This window comes from Hyaena hyaena, unplaced genomic scaffold (genome assembly GCF_003009895.1).
Source record: "Hyaena hyaena isolate Hyena2069 unplaced genomic scaffold, ASM300989v1 scaffold_98, whole genome shotgun sequence".
Lineage (NCBI taxonomy): Eukaryota > Metazoa > Chordata > Mammalia > Carnivora > Hyaenidae > Hyaena > Hyaena hyaena.
Window position 1 is genome coordinate 278,232 of NW_024080730.1, and position 24,590 is coordinate 302,821.

General features: G+C 40.8%; 1 protein-coding gene across 2 annotated transcripts in view; it reads left to right on the top strand.

Annotated features, from left to right (window-relative positions):
- Nucleotides 1-320: 320 nt before the first annotated feature.
- KDM2A (lysine demethylase 2A) overlaps nucleotides 321-24,590 on the top strand; it is a 110,205-nt gene continuing 85,935 nt past the window's right edge. Inside the window, exons 1-2 of one of the 2 annotated variants that reach the window (XM_039235372.1) lie at nucleotides 321-338; nucleotides 2,489-2,613. In XM_039235372.1, coding sequence (XP_039091303.1) covers nucleotides 2,572-2,613 — 42 coding nt within the window. In that variant the 5' untranslated portion in view covers nucleotides 321-338; nucleotides 2,489-2,571. Of the gene's footprint in view, nucleotides 339-2,488; nucleotides 2,614-9,339; nucleotides 9,412-24,590 lie in introns of those variants that run through there. The other variant, XM_039235373.1, reaches the window with a different exon arrangement.

Below are 24,590 nucleotides of genomic sequence, written 5' to 3' on the forward strand. Positions count from 1 at the left end.
GTGTGTGTGTGTGTGTGTGTGTGTGTGTGTGTGTGTGTGTGTGTGTGTGTGTTCGGGCGAGGGCGTGTGGGAGAGGAGGGCGCGCGGAGGAGGATCCTGGCCCTGCGCGCAGGCGCGAGCAGCAGGTCGGGCCCGAGCCCAGGAAGAAGGCCCTCGGGGAGCCGGGGCGGTGGGCCGGCGGGGGGGCGGGCGGGCTGACGCGAAGGGGGGCGGGGAGCCGCGTCGGCGTCGTCGGGCGCGGGCGATTCGAGGCCGACGCATCCGCGCGTGCGCGCGCCGCGGAGTGTCCGCGTTAGAGGGGAGTGACGCGTGCGCGTTCACGTGCGTCCTGGAGAGCGGTAAGAAACCAAGGGAGGCTGGAAGGGGGGTGGGGGTGGAGGCAAGCCGGAGGAGGGGGTGGGGGGCGGCGCCTGCGCAGTGCGCCGCGGAGCTGTGTGTATGTGAGAGTCTGACGGGTTCAAAATGGCGGCGGCTGCTTCAGCGGCTCCTCCTGTGTGAGGGAAACAACACCCCTCCCCGGCGGCAGCGGCGGCGGCGGCGGAGGCTGCGGCTCGCAGAGCACCTTCCCGGCGGCTGGGCCTGTCGCCGCTCCGTCTATCCTGGGCAGGGGGAGCTCCGGGAGGAGGGGCAACGCCAGGGGGCCCATCCCCCGGAATCCCTCCTCTGCGACTGGGGAGTAGCCGGGGGCTCGTCCCGCAGCGCGGAGCCCCGGCTGAGGGGGAGACGCGAGGGGAGCCCGGGCCCCCAGCCCGGCGCGCCGCGCCGCTCCCGCCCTCTCCGCCCCCCGGGGCCGGGGCCCGCGTTCCGGGGGGCCGGGGCGGCGCGGGGAACCTCGGGCCGGCCGGTCTCAGCTGATCGGCCGCCGCTCCTGGGCTCCGGAGGCGGCCGGGCGGCTGCTTGCCCAGGGCACGGCGAAGAGGGCGCTCCCCGCGGCCGGGGCTGGCTCGGGGCTCGGGCCCGGGCCGCTGACCGCTGGCCCGGGGGAGGCGGGGGCGCCCCGGGCTCGGCGCCGAGGGGTCGCGCTCCCCTCTCCCGACGCCTCCGACTCCTGGTCTCCGAAGCCCGAAGAGGAGGTTTGATTCGGCAACTGTTTCCTCTTTTCCGGGTCGCCCTGACCCTCTCTGGATACTGGGTTGATCCACGGAAAAAAAAAAAAAAAAAACCCGAAGACGCCGTTTGGGATTTAATTTTTCCTCACAGTTTTTGGAATCTTTCACTTCTCACTTGGACAAGAACTCACGAGCAAAATCCCCGGTGAGATTCCCCCTCCGCCCCCCGCCCCCCGCCCCCCCCCTGGAAGTTTGGTTCACCGTGTTATCTAAAGTCTTAATGTAAAGTTTCTATTTCTTTTTCCGAGGGCGAACCATTGAAACGCCTTTCCTTTCGGGGAGCCCGGCGAGATTTGCCATTTTCCTGTCCGGCCCCGGCTGCTTTCGGTCCCGGGCGGCAGTCGCCCAGGGGGTGCAAACACGGTCTCTTTCCCTCCGGACTTGGGACAAGGGCTTCCTCTAGGAGGGCTCTGCCACGAACTGCGCTTGCAAACTGTGTCATTGGGTCCTCTGGTCGTGTAGCAGTTTTGAAAGAATGCTGTTAACGTGGCTGTAATGTAGTTACAAAAAGGGGGTAAAAATCTGCATTCCCTATGGAAGCCATTATCCTTGAGAATATTTAGGAAAAAAAGAAAACCCTTTCTTGGTATTCTGGATCGACCGTCGCGCAAACTGGTCGTGATTTTAGGGAAGGCTGTATTTTACTAATTTCTCTGGATGGATTCGCTCATGCTATTACTTTATCCCCAAAGATCTAATGGTATCCTTGAACCTGATGTGCAACTCTCTTGAATTTGTTTCAGAGTTGTACACGTCTTGTGTTGGGGTGGAGTGTTGGTTTGGGAATGAAAAGATCCGGGGAGTCTAGGAAGGAAGGCTACGATTGTGCACGGCTTTTCTCGAAGGGTATGGGAAATTGTTTTGGCATCTTTCTTTAAATCCTGATTTCTTGTCCTCTTTCTGGATAGTCTGCCCTTTTCCCCTTTAGTTTCTAATCACCACTGAGAGAGAACTAATTTGATTGGGGTCTGGATTAGTTCAGTGCCTGCTTCACCTGGTCAGCTCTCTACAGATAAAAGTCTCCCCCCACCTCTTTTATTTATTTATTCATTTATGTATTTATTATTTTTTCTTGCTACCGCTGCCATCAAAGGGAGGCTTGCTTATTGTAGTCCTGTGGGGAGAAACGGTGGAGTGGCCCATCCACAAGGAACTGAAACCAGCATCATCTCCTTCTGCCTAGGCCTCGGACAGTTGTAATGTGATTGATGTTGGTCATGACATGGAACCACTTGGCCGAGAGAGGGGTCCCAGTCTGATGAAGAGGAGCCAGATTTGTCAGCCTTTAACTTACACAGATCTTAAACACTTCTTTCTCTGAAAAGAAAGCTTGAGTTTGAGGATGAGTTCTCATCTCTGCTCCTATCATTATTCTTTAGTGTTGCAATCTGGTTCCTAAGGAGGAAGAGGAAGGCAGCCCTGGAGTGGTTTCTTTACAGTAATTTCAACAGAAGAGTGAGAGATGGAACCCGAAGAAGAAAGGATTCGTTACAGCCAGAGATTGGTTAGTATCTTATCGTCTTTTTTTTTTTTTTTCAATTTTGTAGCACAGTAACTATTTTGTTTCCATTTGTGAACCTCCTGTGATTAAAACTTTTCAGGTGCCTTTTCTGTGTACCAGAGGAAAGAAGGTATATTAATATCTCATTTGGTTTTTAGGCCAAGCAGTTAGAGCCTTAATGCTCATCCTGTTTGGAAATGGACTTCTATATAGCCTTAATTTCTATAGAAACCATTGTGTAAATCAAAGGATTTTGTGGATTACAAGGTGACAAGGATTACTAATTTTGCAATACTGATACTGTAATAAATCTGATTAAGTTAGATTAGAATGTAAATTGTAGGGGTGAACTGAGGAAGTAGTTCTGTGTCGTTTTTATAGATTACTGTGTGTCAGGATTTGTGGCTTTGAGCTGGGGAGTAGAACTGTGGATTTTTATTTTTATTTTTTTTAACACAAATAACACTGATAGGTTTAGAGAGTTGGTGGGGATTGATTGAGAAAATTGGAATACCAAAAGTTCTGTGTTCTGTATTTTGAGAGGGAAGTATGATATGCATCTTGTTGAAAGAAATTTTTACTTAGTAATGATTTGGAGGGAATTTGCTTGTGTGTGCATATGAATGCTTGCTGCTTTAAGACCTACTTTCCTCTCAGGGTTTCCCTACTGGAGTTTAAGAATTTGATTTTTGTTATTTCCTAGTGAAAGAGAGCTTTATTAATATTCTCACTGTATGTTTCAGAAATTTGACTTTGTGTCTACAGAGTAAGGTTTTGGGAAAACCAAAGAATTGTCTGTACTATGTGAATTTTGGTAAACTGAAAGACCTAGAAGATTTCTAAAGGAATTTGTGGTGGTTTTCTTTAGTTCTGCATTTAGACTGAGTTTGGAGGAAAAAAGAATGATTCTGTAATCTTTTTTTTCTGATGATCTTCACTCTTTTTGAGGAAAGGCTACTTTTTCTTTTTTTAAATGTGACTGTTAGCAAAGGTGTGGAGTGCATTGGCAAGTATGTCCCCTAACAGGCATGTGCTCTGGCAAGCCTTGCTTCAGAGATTTGCCTCTTGTCTCCCGATGCATGTATTGAGAATACAATACTTTAACTTTTAGAAATAAACTACCAATATCAGTGGTGAAATTTTGTGTGCTTGGGGTTTATTTTTGTTTTGACATTTCTTAAATTAAACTTTGGGAACATAGAAGAAAGAAGATGCTGCAAAATTCTCTTCCCAGGTGGTTATTCCCAGTTTTATATAGGGAATTCATTTGTATCATGTCAGGCCTGTAAGAATTCTTGAGCTGTTACATAAATACCTGAGGGATCTTGGATCTTGGGCTCCAGTCTTTCAAAGGACGAGCCTTTCATTCAGCTAGCAAAAGTTCTTCACATTTTTTACCATTTTTAAGGTAGGGCAGTAGTGGTAAGGAGATCCAAGGAATCTGTGACTTTTGTCCTGGCAAGTTTTTTTTGTCTTGTTTTGTTTTGAATTATAAAGTGATTGCTACCTGTTGCACACATTAACCCTTTCCTTATCTAGCATATTTTTCTCTTTTGGTTCATGTGCTGTTGCAGCAGTGTTGTATAAGAGGGTACATCAGGTATTTTAGGGGGGGTCTTTCCTTAGACTTTTGGGTGATAATTCTGAAGTTTAGGGTGATTGATGTATTTTCCTTTTTTAAAGTTTTTTAAATGTTTATTGATTTTTGAGAGAGACAGACAGACAGACAGACAGTGCGAGCGGGGGAGGGGCAGAGAGAGAGAGACACAGAATCCGAAGCAGGCTCCAGGCTCCGCACTGTCAGCACAGAGCCAGGCGCAAGGCTCAAACTCAGATCATGACCTGAACCAAAGTCGGATGCTTAACCAGCTGAGACATCCAGGTGCTCCGTCTGTTTTTCTTTCTAAGATTACATGACCAAATTATATGTGAAGTGTGAATTCCTTCTATAACATAATTTTTGATGTGAGAGCGTATTGGCAGCTTATTTGAGTGACAAGTTTGCCTACCAGACTTAATGTCTCTCTCTGGCGAGTGCTCCTATTGATCTAAAATTGATTAAGTTAGATCTTATTTGAGGAATTTTAAAACTACTATAAAGGCTACTTTTTATAGTAGTTAACTATTTTTTTTTTAACACTTTATCTGTCTTTAAAGTAGGCCAAAGTATAGAACTTATTTTTGTTTTGCAGTTATTGGTCATAGAACATAAAGTTTGAAAGAGACAAAATGACAAGTTTACTTCTTTAGCTTAGTAATTAAAATTTATGTGGTCTCATATATATTTGTCAAGTTGAATGGAATTACCTAGCACATTGATTACAGAGTTATTAAATGTTACTTCCATGTTGTTTTAGGAGACAAAACCTAAATAGTCATCACTCTGTGATCTACCTTCAGAGTAGCCTCTTGAGAGAGAAAACAGAGTACCAGTATTAAAAGTCTGAGTCTAGATTCATTTCGGAATGACTTTTTTCTATTTAGGACCTTTTACCTATCTTTAAGAAAAAAAAAGTTGCCTTCTTATTAGTAAGAATACTGTTAATACTAGTAATGATCTAATGATAGATCATTTTAGTGCTTCTTGCTGATATAGCTATTTCACAAGTGCATAGGCTGAATTTGGCAAATTTTAATATGTTTATATCATCTTGGTGACAAGTCATTTATTAAAGTCAGAAATAGCTAGTTTAAAAAAATTGGCCTGCCTTTTGCTAATCTATTTACTATTACACGTGGAAGAGAATTGTACCTTTGAAGATGGTGTATATGTAGTAGATTTGGGACATTAGCTCTACTTTCTGGAGCAAGAATGTTTTGCAGAGTAGGAAATGACAAGGGAGGGTGAACAATGTTTGATTATTCTTAAGCATGACATTATTTTGTTTTGTTTTTTAATGGGAAGATTAGTAGTTTTGTGTATAGATTCCTAGAACAAAGCCAGATAGATCTCTCAGGCAAATTGATACACCTGAAAGGGGTAGTCCACTGAGAGGGATAGAAGCTTCAGTCTTGGCGATGGGTGGGTATTTGGTTATCCTGAGGTCAAGAGGATTTATTTCTGTATTTCTGGTAAATTTAGATGGAGGACCTTTTCCAGAAATACTGCCAAGTACTAAAGATGGAACTTCTTTTTTTCTTCATTTGATTTCAGGAGCCAAAGTGTTGGAGTAGTTTTGGATGTTTGTTACTGTCCATGTATAGTTAAGTACTTATTTGTAGAGAATGTTCAGCATAGTATCTTAAAATTTCTTAATCTAAAATGTTAGTTAAATCCTTAGCAATTATAATGATCTTTTAGGTTTCTAAAATCATACCAATCCTGAGCAACCCTTATTATTGCATAGAAAACCAAGGGCAAAATAATGTGCATCTAAATGCTTAAGTTAAAGATATCTGTGCTGTGTAGTATCGTTTTAACATGGGACTTTTTTCATTTTTATTGGAAGATGTGGCCCTTGTTATATGTTTTAATACACTGGATTATGATATGTGCCTTCAACCTGTATAATGTTTTGTACACATTGTTACATTTAGTATGGAAAAAATTCATTAGCTCCTGCCAAAGGCAGTTGTAAAAACAAATGGACACCTAAATCATTGTAAAAGAAAGGGAAGACAGTCTACTTCACGGTAAAAGAAATTATGTAACCTGAATATTTTTTCCTTTTGAATTCACCTAAGTCTGGTGGTGCTTTCTGAAGGAGTTGTTGATTAACTTGAGAATTCAGTTGGTTTGTCAATCTTGATGATGAGATTAAGAGATTTTCTAAAGGATGTTCTTATACTATTAGATGTTCAATACTGTTAATGTTCCTTACGTATGATTTTCTTCTAAATAACAAAATCATTTATCTTTTGTAAGAAACTGGGAGCACTGAAGATCTAATGATATTCTCACCATTCTTTGGGTTACCCTTAAAAATTGTCTTTCAGATTCAGCAGCAGTTACCAGATTATCCCTTTTGCAAACAGTCCCACTCTGAATGAGTGGTCTTTCTGACCACCCTAAGGTCTATTCTGACCAGAAATGGACTAAGCAAAATAAAATCCTAGTTTAAAAAAAAAATTTTTTTTTAATGTTTTATTTATCTTTGAGAGAGAGAGACAGCATGAGCAGGGAAGGGTCAGAGAGAGAGGGAGACACAGAATCCAAAGACAGGCTCCAGGCTCTGAGCTAGCTGTCAGCACAGAGCCTGACGCGGGACTGGAACCCACGACCCGTGAGATCATGACCTGAGCCAAAGTAGGACGCTCAACCGACTGAGCCACCCAGGTGCCCCTAAAATCTAGTTTTAAGACAGTTTTTCCCTAGCATGAAAGTGTCATACTGTTAACAACTGGAAAAAAATTAAGGCGATCTAAATAGTTGAATATGCTTATTTATAATTATTTCATTAGACTTAACCTTCAGTCTGTGTTGCTGGAGGAGTACATTGTTCTGAGTGTTGCAGCCTCCTTCCTGATGATGTAGGAAGAACTTGTTGCCCATTTTTTGGGTGATTCAAAATGCAAATAATGAGGGAGCTAATTCTTTATTCTTATGCATCAATTTTTCACTGTAAGCTATATTTTAGGGACACATAATGAGGACTGTATTTAAGCCCTGTCACTTTCTCTTGTTTTATTTTGCTGAGCACTAATCAGTACCATACTTGTTTGTTTTGTTTGTGCATATCTCTCCTTTGGAGTATAAGCTTCTTGAGAGTTGGGACTTTGTTTTTGTTTATGGTAAATATTGGAAGCTTCAAATAATGCCTTACACATAGAAAGTGCTCAATAAGTAGCCTCAAAAAAAAAGAGAGAGAAAGTACTCCATCTACAACACAGAAAGTGCTCAATAAGTATTTGTTGATGTTGTTGAAAGCCCTGGTAAATACTGTTCTTTGATATCAATTTCTTGAGTGCTAGGAATAAGCCACTGGAGTGGAGGAGAGTTTGGTGTATAGGGATGAGCCAAAGACCTGGGTATGTCTTGCAGTGTACATACAACCAGAAACTTTTTTTGAGAGAGAGAATGTGAGCGGTAGAGGGAGAGAGAGAGAATCTTAAGCAGGCTCCATGCTGAGCATGGACCCGAGGCTGAATCTCATGACCTGGGATCATGACCTGAGCCGATATCAAGAGTCAGATGCTTAATCAACTGAGCCACCCAGGTGCCCCGAACCAGAAGCTTTAAGCTATACAAAAAAAAAAAAAATATATATATATATATATATATATATATATGGTTAACATACATGCCAGATGAACATATATATATATTTATAGTATTTGGGCCATTAGTACAAATGAAAAAATGTCTAGTTAACTTTTTAAAAAATTTTTAATGTTTATTTATTTATTTTTGAGAGAGAGAGACAGAGCACAAGTAGGGGAGGGGCAGAGAGAGAAGGAGACACAGAATCTGAAGCAGGCTCTAGGCTTTGAGCTGTCAGCACAGAGCCCTATGTAGGTCTCGAACTCACGAACCCTGAGATCATGACCTGAGCCAAAGTCGGACGCTTAACCGACTGAGCCACCCAGGCACCCCTTTAGTTAACTTTAAGAGCTCATTCTGAATTCCAAGTTCTCCTACCTCTAATTCTGTCCTAAATCTTCTATTTCAAGGTTTTAGCTGGCTTTTAGATAGCCTTAAAGTTATAAAGTTGCAAGTGACGGGTGTTTGTGTTATTCTCAAATTTTGCTTTTGACCATTAAGCCAAAGAATTGATTTATTTACTATATACCATACGGAGAGCCATGCCATTATTTTATGTCCTTCAAAATTTTTCTTCTTGGTGGGCGCCTGAGTGGCTCAGTTGGTTAAGCATCTGACTCTTGATTTTGTCTCAGGTTCATGAGATCAAGCCTCATGTCAGGCTCTGTGCATGGAGTCTGCTTGAGATTCTCATTCTCTCTCTCTCTCTCTCTCTCTCTCTCTCCCTCCCTCCCCCTCCCTCTCCTCCCTACCCCTCCCCCCTCCCTCCCGCCCCTCCCCTGTTTGCTTGCTCTCTCTCAAAATAAATAAACATTAAAAAAATTTTTTTTTCTTGGGAAATGGACATCCTTGAGTAGTTTTCATTAATTTGTTCTGTATAATCTCATTTTTGGAATACTTCTATATTGTTGCTTTGTGTTTTCATGTCAACAAGTGTTAGAATTCAGTAAGCATTTATGTGCCAAGTACTAGACTGGATTCTTTCATATACATTACCTTATTTAATTCTCAAAACTGCCTGTAAGGTAGATGGTATAGGTTTAAATTTTTTTTTTTAATGGAAATGGAACCTTTAGCTTGTGACTTGCCCAAGATCACAAAGTTGGTGAGGAATGGAACCAGACCTTGAACCCCATATTTCTTGTGTCATGCCTTGTCATTTTTCTAGCAGTGTTAACACGGAAAACAAATGATATCCACTCCTGTTGTAGAAAGTTGCAGACTGAGTACTTTCTCTTTTTTTGACACTGCTTTAAAATTTTTTTCCCCTCACCCATTCTAACATCCTAAATGAGATAGCTGCAGATATTTGACAGTCAGTGTTTTATCATGTTTAGAAAAAGTTGGCACATTCTTTTTGTGAACTTTGAACTTATTGCACTTGATCTATTAAAACAGCAGTATTTGTGCAGTTTGTGTATATGTCAAGCCTTTTATTTGCATGTCACTCATATCATTGTTTTCTGTTTTAAATTTTAGGTTCTTGGGGGTTTTCTCTATCTGTGAGTACTTGGTAAAAACTTAAACCATAAAGATAAAAGGCAGCAGATAGTGACCAAGCGAGTGGTTTTGGCAAATACAGTGGTGAAGGCCTCCTTCAGGTAGGTAGAGAGGAGGAGGGAAGAGGGTGGCCTTACAGGAGGTAAAGACAGCATAAGCTTTACTATGGAGTGGGACACTTATTAGTCCTATTCTGAGGACATTCATTAGATTCGCAGGACTAAAGTAGATTTCTTTTGGGAGGCACTGTTCATAATGTTGGGAACATATTTTAAATAATTATGAAGGCCAGGTATGGAAAGTAGAGAGCCATTAGAAGTTGTGTTTTGTTTTTAATCAAATAGGAATTTGATCCAAGTGGTGTTTTAGGAGTAATATTTTTGCAGTGTCAGGTCTGGGATATGTCCAAAAGAATATTGAAATAAGTTATATCTCTTAAGGTGACAGGTATCTGACCTCTAGGGCAGTGGTTCTTGAAGTGTGGTTCCCTCACCAGCAGTATCAGCTTTATCTCAGTATACGGGAACATGTTAGAAATGCAAATTTGGGGGAACCTACTCTGTATTTACTGAATTAGAAACCCTGGGTTGGGGCCCAGCAATTTGTGCTTGAACAAGCCAGGTGATTCCGATACATGCAGAAATTTGAGAACCACTGTTCTGGGGTATAGTTAGTAGAAACAGAAAGGGAGGGAAAATGAAGGACTCACAAAACTTGATGACTGATGGTTAGCAGCATGTTATGATGGAAAAGAGTGCTTGATTGGGGATCACAAGTGCTGAGTCCTACTATCAACTTTATCACCAGCTGTTTTGACAAGAGAACTGGCCTGTCATGGAGGGAATTGTACTTAGGGATTTCTGAGGATTTTGGAGGCAAATGAAGAATTAAGGTGGATGCTGGGATTAAGTCTGGGTTATTAGGAAGATTAAGAGGGAGTTTTGAAAGGGAGAGGAGAGAATATTGGGTAGATGTTTTAGAAAACTGGAACAGATTAATTAAAGCAGAAGTTCTCAACTGGGTGTGAGTTTGCCTCCTTGGGATATTTGGCAATATCTGGAGACATTTTTTTAAAATGTTTTAATGTTTTATTTATTTCTGAGAGAGAGAGAGACAGCACGAGTAGGGGAGGACCAGAGAGAGAGGGAGACACGGAATCCGAAACAGGCTCCAGGCTCTGAGCTAGCTGTCAGCACAGAGCCCGACGCGGGGCTCAAACCCACAAACCGTGAGATCATGACCTGAGCCGAAATCGGATGCTTAATCGACTGAGCCACCCAGGCGCCCCGAGACAGAGAGAAAGAGAGACAGTGGGAGCAGGGGAGGGGCAGAGAGAGAGGGAGACACAGAATCTGAAGCAGGCTCTGAGGTGTCAGCACAGAACCAATGAGAGGCTTGAACCCATGAACTGTGAGATCATGACCTGAGCTGAAGTTGGATGCTTAACCAATTGAGCCACCCAGGGGCTCCCGGAGACATTTTTGATTGTCAGACTAGGGAACTACCACTGGTATTCTAGTGAGTAGAGGCCAAGGGTGCTGCTAAAATATCCTAGATGCACAGGTCAACCCCCACAGCAGGGGGTTATCTAGTCCAAAATGTCGACAGTGTGAGATTGAAAACCATGACTTTCTGCTGTTAATCTTAGAGTTTTAAGTCTAACACAAAAAAAATCCCAAAAGCCCTCTCAAATTGTGTTTCCCAGGGCTTTTCCCAAAGTAACTATGAAGGGTTTTGTTGTTGTCAAATTTTCGCAAGACTAAATGGTTATGGAAAATCCTCAACCCGGGTGCCAATTCAATACTCCTTTTAACTTATCTTAAAATCAGCTTACTTGCATAACCAAAGTAAGTATTCACTGTCTTGATGTCAATAATTAAGTTACAACAAGAAATTTCCTTCTGGTATTCTCTTTGAAGGATAGAAAAATGAGATAAAAGCTGTGGTATGGAGGTAAGCAAATAGTGAAATATAGTGAATTGCCCTGTAGCTCAGTACCCTGTGACCATTCTTAAGAAACAACTTCATGGGGCACCTGGGTGGTTCAGTCGGGTAAGCGTCCGACTTCACCTCAGGTCATGATCTCACAGTTCGTGGGTTCGAGCCCCGCGTCGGGCTCTGTGCTGACAGCTAGCTCAGAGCCTGAAGCCCACTTCACATTCTGTTTCTCCCTCTCTCTCTCACCCTCCCCTGCTCACGCTGCCTTTCTCCCTCTCTCAGAAATTTAAAAAATAAGAATAATAAAAAAAAATTTAAACAAACAACTTCATGAGCTGCTTGTGACCCTCAATGTAAATTCAAGGTAGCCCCAACCTTAATCCATCTCTTTATATCCCTGGATCACAGAAGTTAAGAACTCTTTTCTGTCAGGGCAGTAATCTGGCCAACACACTCTTGTTTCTGACAGTGACTTCAAGAGAATGTAGATTCATAAATATAGTGATCATTTTACAGTACTTTTATAGTTTCCAAAGTACTTCTCTGTTTCTTGTGTCTTTTGATCATCTTCATCTTCTGATCATCATAATTCTGGGGGGCTGCCAGAACTTGGGGATGGCGGTACCATGTTGCACAATTCCCAAAGGTGCCATTCAGATATTTTAATCTATCTGAAAGATGCCCTTGGAATTGTGTAGTGAACAAAAGAAATGGTGAGCCTTTTTGAGTGGATAAGATAAAGGAATAGTCAGCCTGTGTATTTAAAACAAGGTAGGATAAAAAGTCCAAGCTGATGGATAATAGTACACATTAATTGAATGCATACTATGTGCTTGATGCTGTACTTTATACATATTAACTAACTTAATTCTCAGCAACCCTTTGAAATAGGTTGAAAGATGCCCATTTTCTGATTTGGAAACTGAGGCAAGTACAATTAAGTAACTTGTATAAGGTTATCCAGCCAACAAGAGAAAAGAGTCAGGATCCATAGTGGCAGTCTGGCTACCAAGCCTTCTAAACTACACTGCCTCTTTTTCTACTTTGTTGAGGGACAGTTTGTATATGTTTTATTGCTGAACTTCCGGTGTTCCCCAGGAAATCTTTTCTCTTTCAGGAGATTCATTTGCATAAATGTTTGTTCAGTGCTTTCACTGTGCCAGCTACTTGGGCCTGACTTTTTAGAACTTCCAAATACTGTGGTTTCAAATAGTGTTGAATGCTTTGAAGAAATTAAGAGGTTGATGAAATACAGTTGAACCTGGAACAACATGAGGGGTAGGGGCAGTGACCTTCTGCATAGTTGAAAATCCATGTGTTACTTGTGACTCCCCCAAAACTTAAGTGCTAATAGCCTGTTTTGACCGGAAGCCTTCCTGTAACATAAACAGTTGATTAACATGTTTTGTATGTTATGTATATTATATATTGTATTCTCTTTTTAAATGTTTATTTTGAGAGAGAGCGAGAGTGCACCCATGTATGTGTGTGAGTATGAGTGGGAGGTGAGGCAGAGAGAGGAGGAGAGAGAGAATCCCAAGCAGACTCCATGCTGTCAGCACAGAGCCTGATGCAGGGCTCATTCCCACGAACTGTGAGCTCATGTCCTAAGCCGAAATCAAGATGCTCAACTGAGTCAGCCAGGCACCACTATTGTATTCTTATAATAAAGTAAGTTAGAGAAAATGTCAAAATCATAAGGAAAATATTATTTACAATACTCTGCTATATTTATCGGAAAAAAATCTGCATGTAGTGAACCCATGTTGTTCAAGGGTCATCTGTACTTACTTGGGTAAGGATTGCTCCTTGAGACTGGATGATCACTAAAGGGTCGCTGAGAGGATGGCATTTTGTGACTGAGACCTGAAGGATGTGGAGTCATTCTTGTTAAGTTCAAGGGCTTAGGGGACCAGATCTGTATCAAAAGAGCTCTGGGTAGAGGGACCAGCTAATGTAAAGCCCTGTGGCATTAATGAGAAAGTATTACAAGCTAATGTAAAGCCCTGTGGTATTAATGAGAAAAAACTTTGTGTTAGACACCAAACAAAGACACTGGGATACAGTGATGAGCAAGACAGACGTGGTCCTTTTGTCATGAAGCTTACAGTCTGGTGGAGAAGTCAGTAATTAGATATTTCTACTAGTAACATCAGTTACGGTTACGCAAAGGACTACAAAGGTAAATATAGGATGCAGTGAGAATATATAATAAGGTGACCAATCTAAACTTCAGGAGTGGGAGGAGGCATCAGAGAACACTTTTCCTGAGAAAGCCTTTAAAACTGACCTGAGGCGTCTGGATGGCTAAGTGCCCGACTTCAGCTTAAGTCATAATCTCGCAGTTAATGGGTTCGAGCCCTGTGTTGAGCTCTCAGCATGGAACTGGGTTTGTATTCTTGGTCTCCCTCTCTCTCTGCCCCTACCCACTCCCCCTCAAAAAGTTAATAAACTTAAAAAATAAAATAAAACTGAGACTTGAAGGATAAGAGGTAACCAGTCAAAAAGAAAGTGATATGCAAAAACCCTGAGGTTGGAAGGAATCTGATGTGCTTGAAGGACCTACCAACCAAACAAAATGAAAAAGTCTAATGGAACTGCAAAGTGGATGGAGGAGAGAGTTAAAATCTTGACAAGATAGTCAGGGGTCAGATCAAGTAGGGCTTTATCTTGAAGACAGTGGGAAGGCAGAAGTTTATCTGAAGACTAATATGGGTGGACTGATAAACATTTGCAAGATAGGGAAGGGATCCAGGAGGGAGAGAGAATGGATTGATGACACCAAGTGGGAGGCTACTGCAGTGGTTGAGTTAAGATGGCAGTATAGTTGAGAATGTGGGCAGTGGAATTTGAGAGGTTTTGAAATATTTAGAACACAGAATCATAGAACTTTGGTTCCTTGGATATGTGGGAGGGTGAGTTTAAGGGGGTACATGTAAATATGCCTCTCAAGATTTTCTCACGTGAGTGGTTTGTGGTGTAGTCCTTTTATCAAGATAGGACACACTGAAGGAAGAGCAGGGTTGGAGATAGAGGAGAAGAACATAAGCTCAGTTTTGAGTAGTTTCAATCTATCCAAATTCAATCAATTTGGATAGATTGAATGTGAGATACCAATAAGACATCTAGTAGAACTGTTGAGTAGATAACTGGTTCTGGGCCAAGGAAGGGCTTGTTGTGTTTTGCTGGCATAGGTATGGCCAGTGAGGTTGGGTAGACATGGAGCAGTGTACAAAGGTGGTTGTGGTGGGGGGAGGGGGGTGCAGAGAAGTATGAGAAGAATCAAGAGTGGTGCCTTAGAAGCCAGGGAACTGTGGTACTGTTTATCAAGCACCGTGTTAAGCATTAGTTTATTTTTATTCAATAGTCATAACTATGAAGAAGGTGCTTTTATTATTTACATTGTATAGATCAGGAAGATGACACAAGAAGGGACTATGTAAACACTTCATACTAATAGTGTAAAAAAAGAGGAGGGCAGTGGTCAGCTGAGGTGGATGCTACCCAGGTGCTGAGTATATATTGAAGACAGATTTTCATTGGATTTGGAAACATAGAGGTTAATGGTGACTAAACGGGTTTCAGTGGCATTTGGGGACAGAAGATATTCTTCAAAATAAATGTGAGATTAAACAGACTATGAATGAAGAGACATTTAGAGACATTTGGCTGTGAACAGAGAAGGGGAGCAGGTTGTAGCTACAAGTTAAAGTGTAGGATCCAGAGAAGGCTCTCTCAGGTTTTTGTGTGTTACATTTTAAGATGGAAGAGACCACTGCTTTTTTTTTTAACTTAAAAAAAAATTTTAATGTTCATTTATTTTTGAGAGAGAGAGTGCAAGCAGGGGAGGGTCAGAGAGAAAGGGAGACACGGAATCTAAAGCAGGCTCCAGGCTCTGAGCTGTCAGCACAGAGCCTGATGCAGGGGTTGAGCCCACGAACTGTGAGATCATGACCTGAGCCGAAGTGAGGTACTTTTACAGCTATTAAGACTGTAGTAGTCAGGGCGCCTGGGTGGCTCAGTCGGTTAAGCATCCGACTTCGGCTCAGGTCATGATCTCACAGTTCGTGTCCTGACAGCTAGCTCAGAGCCTGGAGCCTGCTTCGGATTCTGTCTCCCTCTCTCTCTGATCCTCCCCTGCTCACTCTCTCTCTCTCTCTCTCAGAAATAAATAAAAACCATTAAAAAAAATTAAAAAATTTTAAAAAATACTGTAGTAGTCAATTAGGGCCTGCATATCAGGCTAAGGAGTTTGTGCCTACAATGGCAAACCCTTAAGTTAACCAAGCACTTAAAAACAATTTCCAAAAAGTAAGTTTTATTTTCACTAATTCCACACATGAAAAATTAAAGTTCATAGGGGTTCCTTGGCTGGTTCAGTCATAGAGCATACGGCACTTGATCACAGGTGGCTTAACCGACTGAGCCACCCAGGTGCCCCTGCTTTTTTTTTTTTTTTTATGGTGGTATCAACTATTATTCCTTTGTCTGTTATCCTTCATATTTATTCAGTAGCTAAGACCTGATGGATTTCTGCAATTCATCATTACATAGTTTCAACTGCCATTTAAATTAAAACATTTTTAATTTTATTTATCTATTTATTTTTTAAGTAGGCTCCACGCCCAGTGTAGACCTTGAACTCACGACCCTAAGGTTAAGAGTCAGATGCTCTACTGACTGAGGCAGCCAGGCGCCCCCTGTTATTTCTGAAGGTTTATGTTCTAAGGTTCTGATCATGTTGTTCCTGTTCTCTGTTGCTTTCCCGTTCTGTAGTTACTGGTGGCATGGGAGGGACACTGGGCTTTGGTTCATGTGACCTGGCTTTGAATTTCAGCTTATTAGATTAACCTTGATGAACCTTAATTTTTATTTTTTATTAAGTAAACTCTACCCCCAATGTGGGGCTTGAACTCAGTGATCCTGTGATCAAGTGCTGTATGCTCTATGACTGACCCAGCCAGGCACCCCTATGAACTTTAATTTTTCGTGTGTGGAATTAGTGAAAATAAAACTTACTTTTTGGAAATTGTTAAGTGCTTGGTTAACTTAAGGGTTTGCCATTGTAGGCACAACTCCTTAGCCTGATATTCAGGCCCTAATTGACTAATACAGTCTTAATAGCTACTCCTCACTTATATATGTTCCAGCCAAACCAGGCTACCTTCTTGTTTTTTTTCCACACACTTGTACTATTTTGTCTCCCTGTCTCCACCCTAGTTCTCATCTTCTTTTTTTTTTTTTAAGGTGAAGCTTATCTTTTTCTATTTTCTTTTTTCTGTTCTGTTCTTTTCTTTCCTCCCTCCCTCCCTCTCTCTTTTCCTTCCTTCCTAAGCAGGCTCCATGCCCAGCACGGAACCCATGGCCTGAGTCAAAATCAAGAGTCAGATACTTAACTGAGGGAGCCACCCAGGTGCCCCTTTAGTTCTCATCTTCTAAAGCCCATTTGTGATATTGTTTCCTTAGTCCTGTGTATTGAAGGAAACTTCTTTCTCAAATCCTCATAATTTTTTTTCTCTGTACCCCTCCTGGTGTCTAACTGGGTACAAGATAGAAAATTTAATTATGTCTATATTAGGTACTCCATGAGGACAGGGCATGGTTTTCCTGGCATATACATAGCATAATACCATTTACATCATTGAGACTCATATTGCTGGTTGATTCACTTTTCATGAAGACCACGTATAATGTAATAAAATTAATCTCTATTTTGTGGTTGAATGCTGACAGTTATCAAGAGGGTGATGTTTCTTTATTTTTTAATTTTTATTTATTTTTGAGAGAGAAGGAGGGAGAGAGGGAATCCCAAGCAGGCTCCATACCGTCAGCACAGAGTCCGATATGGAGCTTGAAGTCACAAACTGTGAGATCCTGACCTGAGCCGAAACCAAAGTCAGACGTTTAACCGACTGAGGTGCCAGGTGGCCCAGGAGGGTGATGTTTAGAACAATCAAAGAGAAGGGGAGGCAAGGAGCAAGAGTTTGCCATGTCTGATTGCTCCGCTTGTTCTGGTCATTAGAGAAAGAAGGAACACACTACTCATTTCTTGAGACTGTCTGGTTACCCTTGCTCTCATACTGTGTTCAGGCTATTTTCATAATTAGTTTGGTTCCCCTGTTTGTTGATATTGGGAAATGGGTTTCGTAGATAATGGGCATGAGTGTTCATAGTCATTGCTTGACAGTGTGAAGAAGGTAATTGACAGTCTTTTTGTCTTGTAGAGTTGAGTAGCAGCCTACCAATATCACTCCTTTAAACCTTGAAAGGAGACACAGTGTTCACTTAACAGTAATAGTGCCTACCAGTATTCTTATGCACAAAGGTTTGAACATGGTTTATAAAATACCAAGGTACCATCCTTCAGACCCTTTTTATAGGCAAGCATCTTCCTGTTACACATTCTCATAAAATATCTCTCATGCATAACATTGATCAAAATTGCAACTTTATATTTACTTGAATTATTGTTGGATTGCTTCCCTTCAGATTGCAAACCTCATTAAAGGCTGCTACAATGCCTTTTCTCACTGTTTTATCCCCATGCTTGGTACAGTGTCTGGTCCACTGTAGGTGCTTGATAGGTTTTTTTTTTTTTCTGTGAATGTGTGTCTGTAAAATGCTCTCCCTCCCACCTCGTTCTGTCCTCTTGGAAAGCTCCTAATTATCATCCAAAGCCCCCAGATATTCTTCTCTTGAGTTCTTCTCACTTACATTCCTGAGGCACATTACATGAATTTCTGTTGTGGGACCAGTCACTTTGTGTTGTAATTATTTGACTGTGAGTCTCTTTTCATCGATCTAGAGTAGACTTCTTTAAGGCAAGGAACATGTCTTATTTAAGTGCTCAAAAAAATATCTGTCGAATTGGACAAAATGTGTTGTCTACTTCCTAAAGATACTTGAAATATTTATAATAGCTGAACCCTAACAATGGAAGGAACCTTAGATTGGTAATCAGGAAGATTGTGTTAGTTATTCAGGCTTTATGTAATTCATCTGCGAGGTCTTTCTCAGTTCTGATAGTTTAGTTGTTTTCAAAGTGCTCCTGACCGCGTCATCTGGGAGCTTCTTAGAAATGCAGATTCTCAGGTCCTAATCCAAACTTACTGAATCCGACACTCTGGGCTCAACAAGCCTACCAGGTGATTCTGGTAGATGGTAAAGTTTTAAGAATCAGTGGAATTATTTTAGTAGTTTGTCTGTTTCTGCATGTTCAAAAGCAAATTATAGTTAGTGTAATTTAAACTTCATAGCTTAAAGGTTTTTTTGAAAATTAAAAAAAAATTTTTTTAACATTCATTTTTGAGTGAGATAGTGTGAGTGGGGGAGAGGCAGAGAGAGAAGAGAGGGAGGCACAGAACCTGAAGCAGGCTACAGGCTCTGAGCTGTCAGCACAGAGCAGGGTATGAACCCACAAACTGTGAGATCGTGACCTGATCTGAAGTCGGACACTCAGCCAACTGAGCCACCCAAGTACCTCTTAAAAGTTATTTTTAAAACTTTTCTTGGGGTGCATGGGTGGCTCAGTTGGTTGTGCATCCAACTTTGGCTCAGGTCATGATCTCACAGCTCATGAGTTCGAGCCCTGTGTCAGGCTCTGTGCTGACAGCTTGGAGCCTGGAGCCTGCTTTGGATTCTGTCTCTGTCTCTCTCTGCCCCTTCCCTGCTCTCATGATCTCTCTGTCTCTGTCTCTCTCTGCCCCTTCTCTGCTCTCATGATCTCTCTCTCTCTCCCCCACCTCAAAAAATAAATAAGCATTAAAAAAATTAAAAGGAAAAAAAACCCAAAACACTTTTCTTCATATATATTTCCTACCAGTTGAATTTTGAACTTTTTTCTAAACTACTGATCATAGCTATATATATCTAGAGTATCTTTGAATGAGAGGCAGTCAATTTGGAGGTATTTGAAGACTGCTGCTTAATGTTGCTTGCAAAAGCAAAATAGGTGTGTGTGTATTTATATCTTTATATATGTACCTAGCACACACACATGCTTTTCTATCAGTGGAAACGACTCCGTGATTGGTTAAAGGAAGGGAGGAAAGGTAAAGTACAGGCCTTAATTAGGCAGACTTGAATGAATGGTATGGCAGAATGAGACATATCAAAAAGTAGAGGTTGTTTTTTGCAGTCGCAGATATACATGCTTATTTGCTTTCTATACCAAGGAACTTATTTATTTTAATTCTAGTATAGTTAACATACGATGTTAAATTAGTTTTAGGTGTACAGTGTAGTGATTACCAAGGTGCTTTCTTAGCAATAAATGTTTGCCTCAGTGTTACCTGTGACGGGTTGTTGTGGACTAAAAAGTGCTTATTTTTGGTATTCATTGATTTCCTGTAGAGGGAGTTGCACACTTCACTGATAGAAGCCATTTAAAATCCTATCTCAGACATATATTTTGTGCTTGGTACCATGCGAAGTGCTTCATATGTGGCCCACTTCCACCATTGTTGTTTCGGCTGAATACCTTGAGTTTAAATTTACTCCTGGTTAAATAAAGGGAATCTTTAAGAAATTGAATTCCTAAAAAGAACTCCCTTTAAGATACAGTGTTGCTGCCTGGTTACATGCTTTCAGGATTTAGTAAACATTTGGTTCCCTTTTCTTTTTGTACCTTTAGTTATAAAACATCTCAGACTTTCTAAGTTGAAGAAGCTTATGCTTTAGTCTTTCTTTACAGGGAAGTTGGTTTTTTTCATTAATTCTTATAATTGCCTTTCTCCACGTCTTTTCTACCTATTAACTATTTTTTAGTGTGGTTATTAAAAGTATAGGAATTATCGTAGGTTCAGAAGTTTGTTCTTTTTGGTGTTATGCTCACTTACTTAACAAACATTGTCAGGGGTGCCTGGGTGGCTTAGTCGGTTGAGTGTCCGACTTCAGCTCAGGTCATGATCTTGCGGTTCGTTGGTTCAAGCCCCATGTCAGGCTCTGTGCTGACAGCTAGCTCAGAGCCTGGAGCCTGTTTCGGATTCTGTATCTCCCTCTCTCTCTGACCCTCCCCTGCTCATGCTGTCTCTGTCTCTCTCTCAAAAATGAATAAAAAACATTAAAAAAAATAACAAACATTGTCAGGCATACTCTTGGTGTGTAATGAATGTACTGTGTATATAGAAATGAGTATTTTGTATTGTACCCTGTTCTCATAATCTGATAAGAGCCATATAAACAAAGTATAGAGGCAAGAGAAAGGAGAGAAAGACTAAGAATTTCAAAGAGGAGGTAACTACTAAGTTGGGTATTAGAACATTAAGTATGGTCCAAGCATGTCAGAGGACAAGGAAGGAAATTCCAAGTAGAGGAAGCAGCATGTCCAGAGGCAAATACATATGAGACAGCATTACAAGCTCTAAACAGCATTGCCAGTAGTTTAGAGTTACTGGAACTTAAGGAGGGGAGGGAGTCTGAGATGCAAAGAGTCACTCATATAATGTTGTATATACTTTATTCAGTTGGTAACAGGAAGATGTTAGAGGAACTGTAAACGTGGGAGAGGCCTGGTCATACTTTTGTTTTAGAGAGATCACCCTTGGAGGGGATTGTGGAAGATAGGCTGGTAGGGGGAAAATTGCAGAGGCAAGGAAATGAAATAAGAATCTACTATTATAAGTAACTTTTATTATTTTGTAATTTATTTATATTAAGAGAGAGAGAGCGCACGCGCGATAGTACAAGCAGGTGAGGGGCAGAGAGGAGAGACGGAATCCCAAGCTAGCTCTGTGCCATATGCACAGAGCCCGATGTGAGGCTCCAACTCACGAACCATGAGGTCATGACCTGAGCCGATATCAAGAATTTGATGCTTAACCAACTGAACCATCCAGGCGCCCCAAGAATCTACTGTAATAGTTTAGAAAGAAATGATAACTAGAGGTTTGGTATCAAGAATGGAGATGGAATCGGGGCGCCTGGGTGGCTTAGTCGGTTAAACGTCCGACTTTCGCTTAGGTCATGATCTCGCGGTTCGTGGGTTCGAGCCCCGCGTCGGGCTCTGTGCTGACTGCCAGCTCAGAGCCTGGAGCCTGTTTCAGTCTGTGACTCCCTCTCTCTCTGACCCTCCCCTGCTCACGCTGTCTCTCTCTCTCTCCTAGAAATAAATAAAACATTAAAAAAAAAAAAAAGAATGGAGATGGAAGCTAGACTGAGTCAAGGTATTTTGGCACACAGTTGATGGGACTTGGTGATCTCATTGGATATTCTTGGAGAGGAGATGACTTCTGGGTTCTTGGCTTTAGTTCTTGGTTTATGGGTAGTGCCATTAACTGGGGGAGAATACCGTGGTTCACAGGTAAAAATATAATTTTGAGTTATTTATATTAATCTTTACATCTATGGTAGTATTTCATTCACCAGTTTTGGAGTGCACTTTATGAACAACCCTACCAGAGATTCTTGGCTGATGTAATGAGGTATCAGCATAGATTTAGGTGATTTTTATTGGGTAAAACTAGGTCAGAAACCATTTTATTTTAATTACTATATGTTTTATTCTCTAAGCCTTCTACCTTACACTTGCCCAAGTCAAAGGCTAGTCATACAACATTGATTCACTTGGTTTGTGAGCTCTTTCTCAGTTTATCTCCCTCTGTTTGTATTGTTACCCCATGTTGTCTTCTATATCATTTATGAAAATTTTAGGAACTGTCCCTAACATTATGTTATGGGGGACACATTTGGAGATACCCATTTTCTTCTGTACTTTCTTTGTTTTTTTTTTTTTTGTTTTTTTTTTTTTTTACCAATTCTTCATATGTGGTATAGAATTATTCTAGATTCTATATTTTAAAAATTCTGAGGCGCCTGACTGATTCAGTTGGTAGAGCATGTGGCTTTTGATCTTGGGATTGTGAGTTTGAGCCCCACATTGGGCATAGGGTTTAATTAAAAAAAAAAAAAAATGCATTGTAAAAATTTTGTACAAAGCCTTACTAAAGGTTTTTATAATTCCTAATAAATTTCTTGAGTTTCTCCCTTTATGGAATCCATGTGTCCATTATAATAGCACATTCAGGAAAGCCCCTCTTGATACTTATGCCATCTATCTGTCTGTCTGTCTATCTATCTATCTATCTATATTTTTTAAAGTTGATCTGGGGGCGCCTGGGTGGCTTAGTCGGTTAAGTGTCCGACTTTCGCTTAGGTCATGATCTCGCGGTTCGTGGGTTCGAGCCCCGCGTCGGCTCTGTGCTGACTGCCGGCTCAGAGCCTGGAGCCTGTTTCAATCTGTGACTCCCTCTCTCTCTGACCCTCCCCTGCTCATGCTGTCTCTGTCTCTCTCTCCTAGAAATAAATAAAACATTAAAAAAAAAATTTTTTTTAAAGTTGATCTGAAGCAGGCTCTGTGCTGACAACAGAGAGCCCAATGCCAGGTTCCAACTCACAAACCGTGGGATCATGACCTGAGCCAAAGTCAGGCACTCAACTGACTGAGCCACCCAGGTGCCCCATGCTTGTGCCATCCTAACTCAAGTTGGAACTTTGTACCAGCTGTGAGCCAAAGAACTCCACTGGGTAAAAGTAGAATAGGAATTTCTAAGCCATGGTCAAGTGTGTGTGATGGTTTTAGATGAAGGAAGATAGCACATTTCTATGCCTCTCAGCCTTTCCTGTGTAAGAATAGCCTTCTTTCATTTTTCATAGGTTGAGAGCTTTCTAATCACCTAGCTGTATTTTCTTAATTTGATGAAAGACTTAGTTTAAGACCCATCTGAAAACAAAACTATTGGCTAAAATTTCTCAATCTTGTTCTATTATAATAATCATTTGAATGACTATGTGTACCTGCCTATATTAATAAAATTTATTGGCTTCTGCTAAAGCTCTAATGGGAGTAGAATGGCAAGCCGACACATGTCTGTTTGAATCAAAATCTGTCTGTTCATTTCACAAGCATCTGAGAGGTTCATTGCCACAGTATTTTAAACCAGAAACACTGGCTTAGCTGTGAAATAGTCTCTATTCAGTTTCTGAAAAGAGAAGTTCCTTTGGGTATAATGTTTTTTATATGCCATTAAATTCTAAAAATAGTTTATTGGCTAGTTGTACTCTAAAATTGTTATTAAATATAGGGATAATACAAAGGACTTGAGAAAAATTCAAAAGAATTTTCCCATGGGTAAAATTTTATTTACCTTTTTCCATATTGATCAGTCTTTTGGATGTAATAGTGATGACTTCCACAATTTATTAATGTTCTTTCTTTCTTCCTTTTACTTTGATAGAATCAATATTTTTAAGAGGATTTCTCCCCCACACACACACCCTGTGATAAGTTACATATGCTGGTTGCAAAAAATACAGGAAAGTCACTCATAATCCCTGACTTAACCAGCATCACCATTTTACTGTGTCTTCCGATATTTTCCCATGCATAAAAGTATATGCATACATATTTTATGTAGCTTAGATTATGCTTGGTATAATTTTGTATCTTGCTTTCAAAATTTATGATCATTTCCATGTCATTAAACTCTTGTGAAAGTTACACTGTGATCTCCTATAGTTCATTTGCTCATTTTTCTGTTATTGGGCATTAGGTTATATTCGTTTTTGGGGGGCATTAAAAATAAGAACACAGTGGACTTAATTATATATTTGTTTTTCTATGTTTCTAGTATCTCCTTGTTCCTAGAAGTGCAGTAATTAAGGTTATGAACATTAAAAACCTATGGAAAAATTTAAATGTGCATGAAGTAAACATTTACATTAGTGTACATCAGTAAACATTTACATTATTACATTAGTGTAATAAATAATAAACTGCATACTTAATACCAACTGCAAAAATCATTAACATGAGGAACTCTTCTTTCATCCATATCCTCCATCCCCTCTCAGTTATTTTGAGTTAAATCCCAGATAGGTTCATTTTTTTCATTTGTATATACTTCAGTTATATATATATCTAATTTTTTTTAAGTTTATTATCTTGAGAGAAAGGGTCCATATGCGTAAGTGGGGGAGGGACAAAAAGAGAGGGGAAGAGAGGATCCCAAGTAGGCTCTGTGCTTTCAGCGCAGAGCCTGATGAGGGACTTAAATTCAAGAACTGTGAGGTCATGACCTGAGCCAAAATCAGCAGTTGGATGCTTAACCAACTGAGCACCCAGGCATCCCTATATCTAAGTTTTTAGTAAGTTAATAGTAAAAGTAAAACTTACTGTTTGTGAAGTATAATGCACATACAGAAAAGAACATAAAACATAAATTTATTATAGTTCAGTGAATGATCACAGAATGAATACCTTGGTAATTACCACTCAGTCAAGATTTGGAATTACCACCACCTCAGAAGCTTTCTCATGCCCCTCCTAGTCACTGGTTTGTTTTTC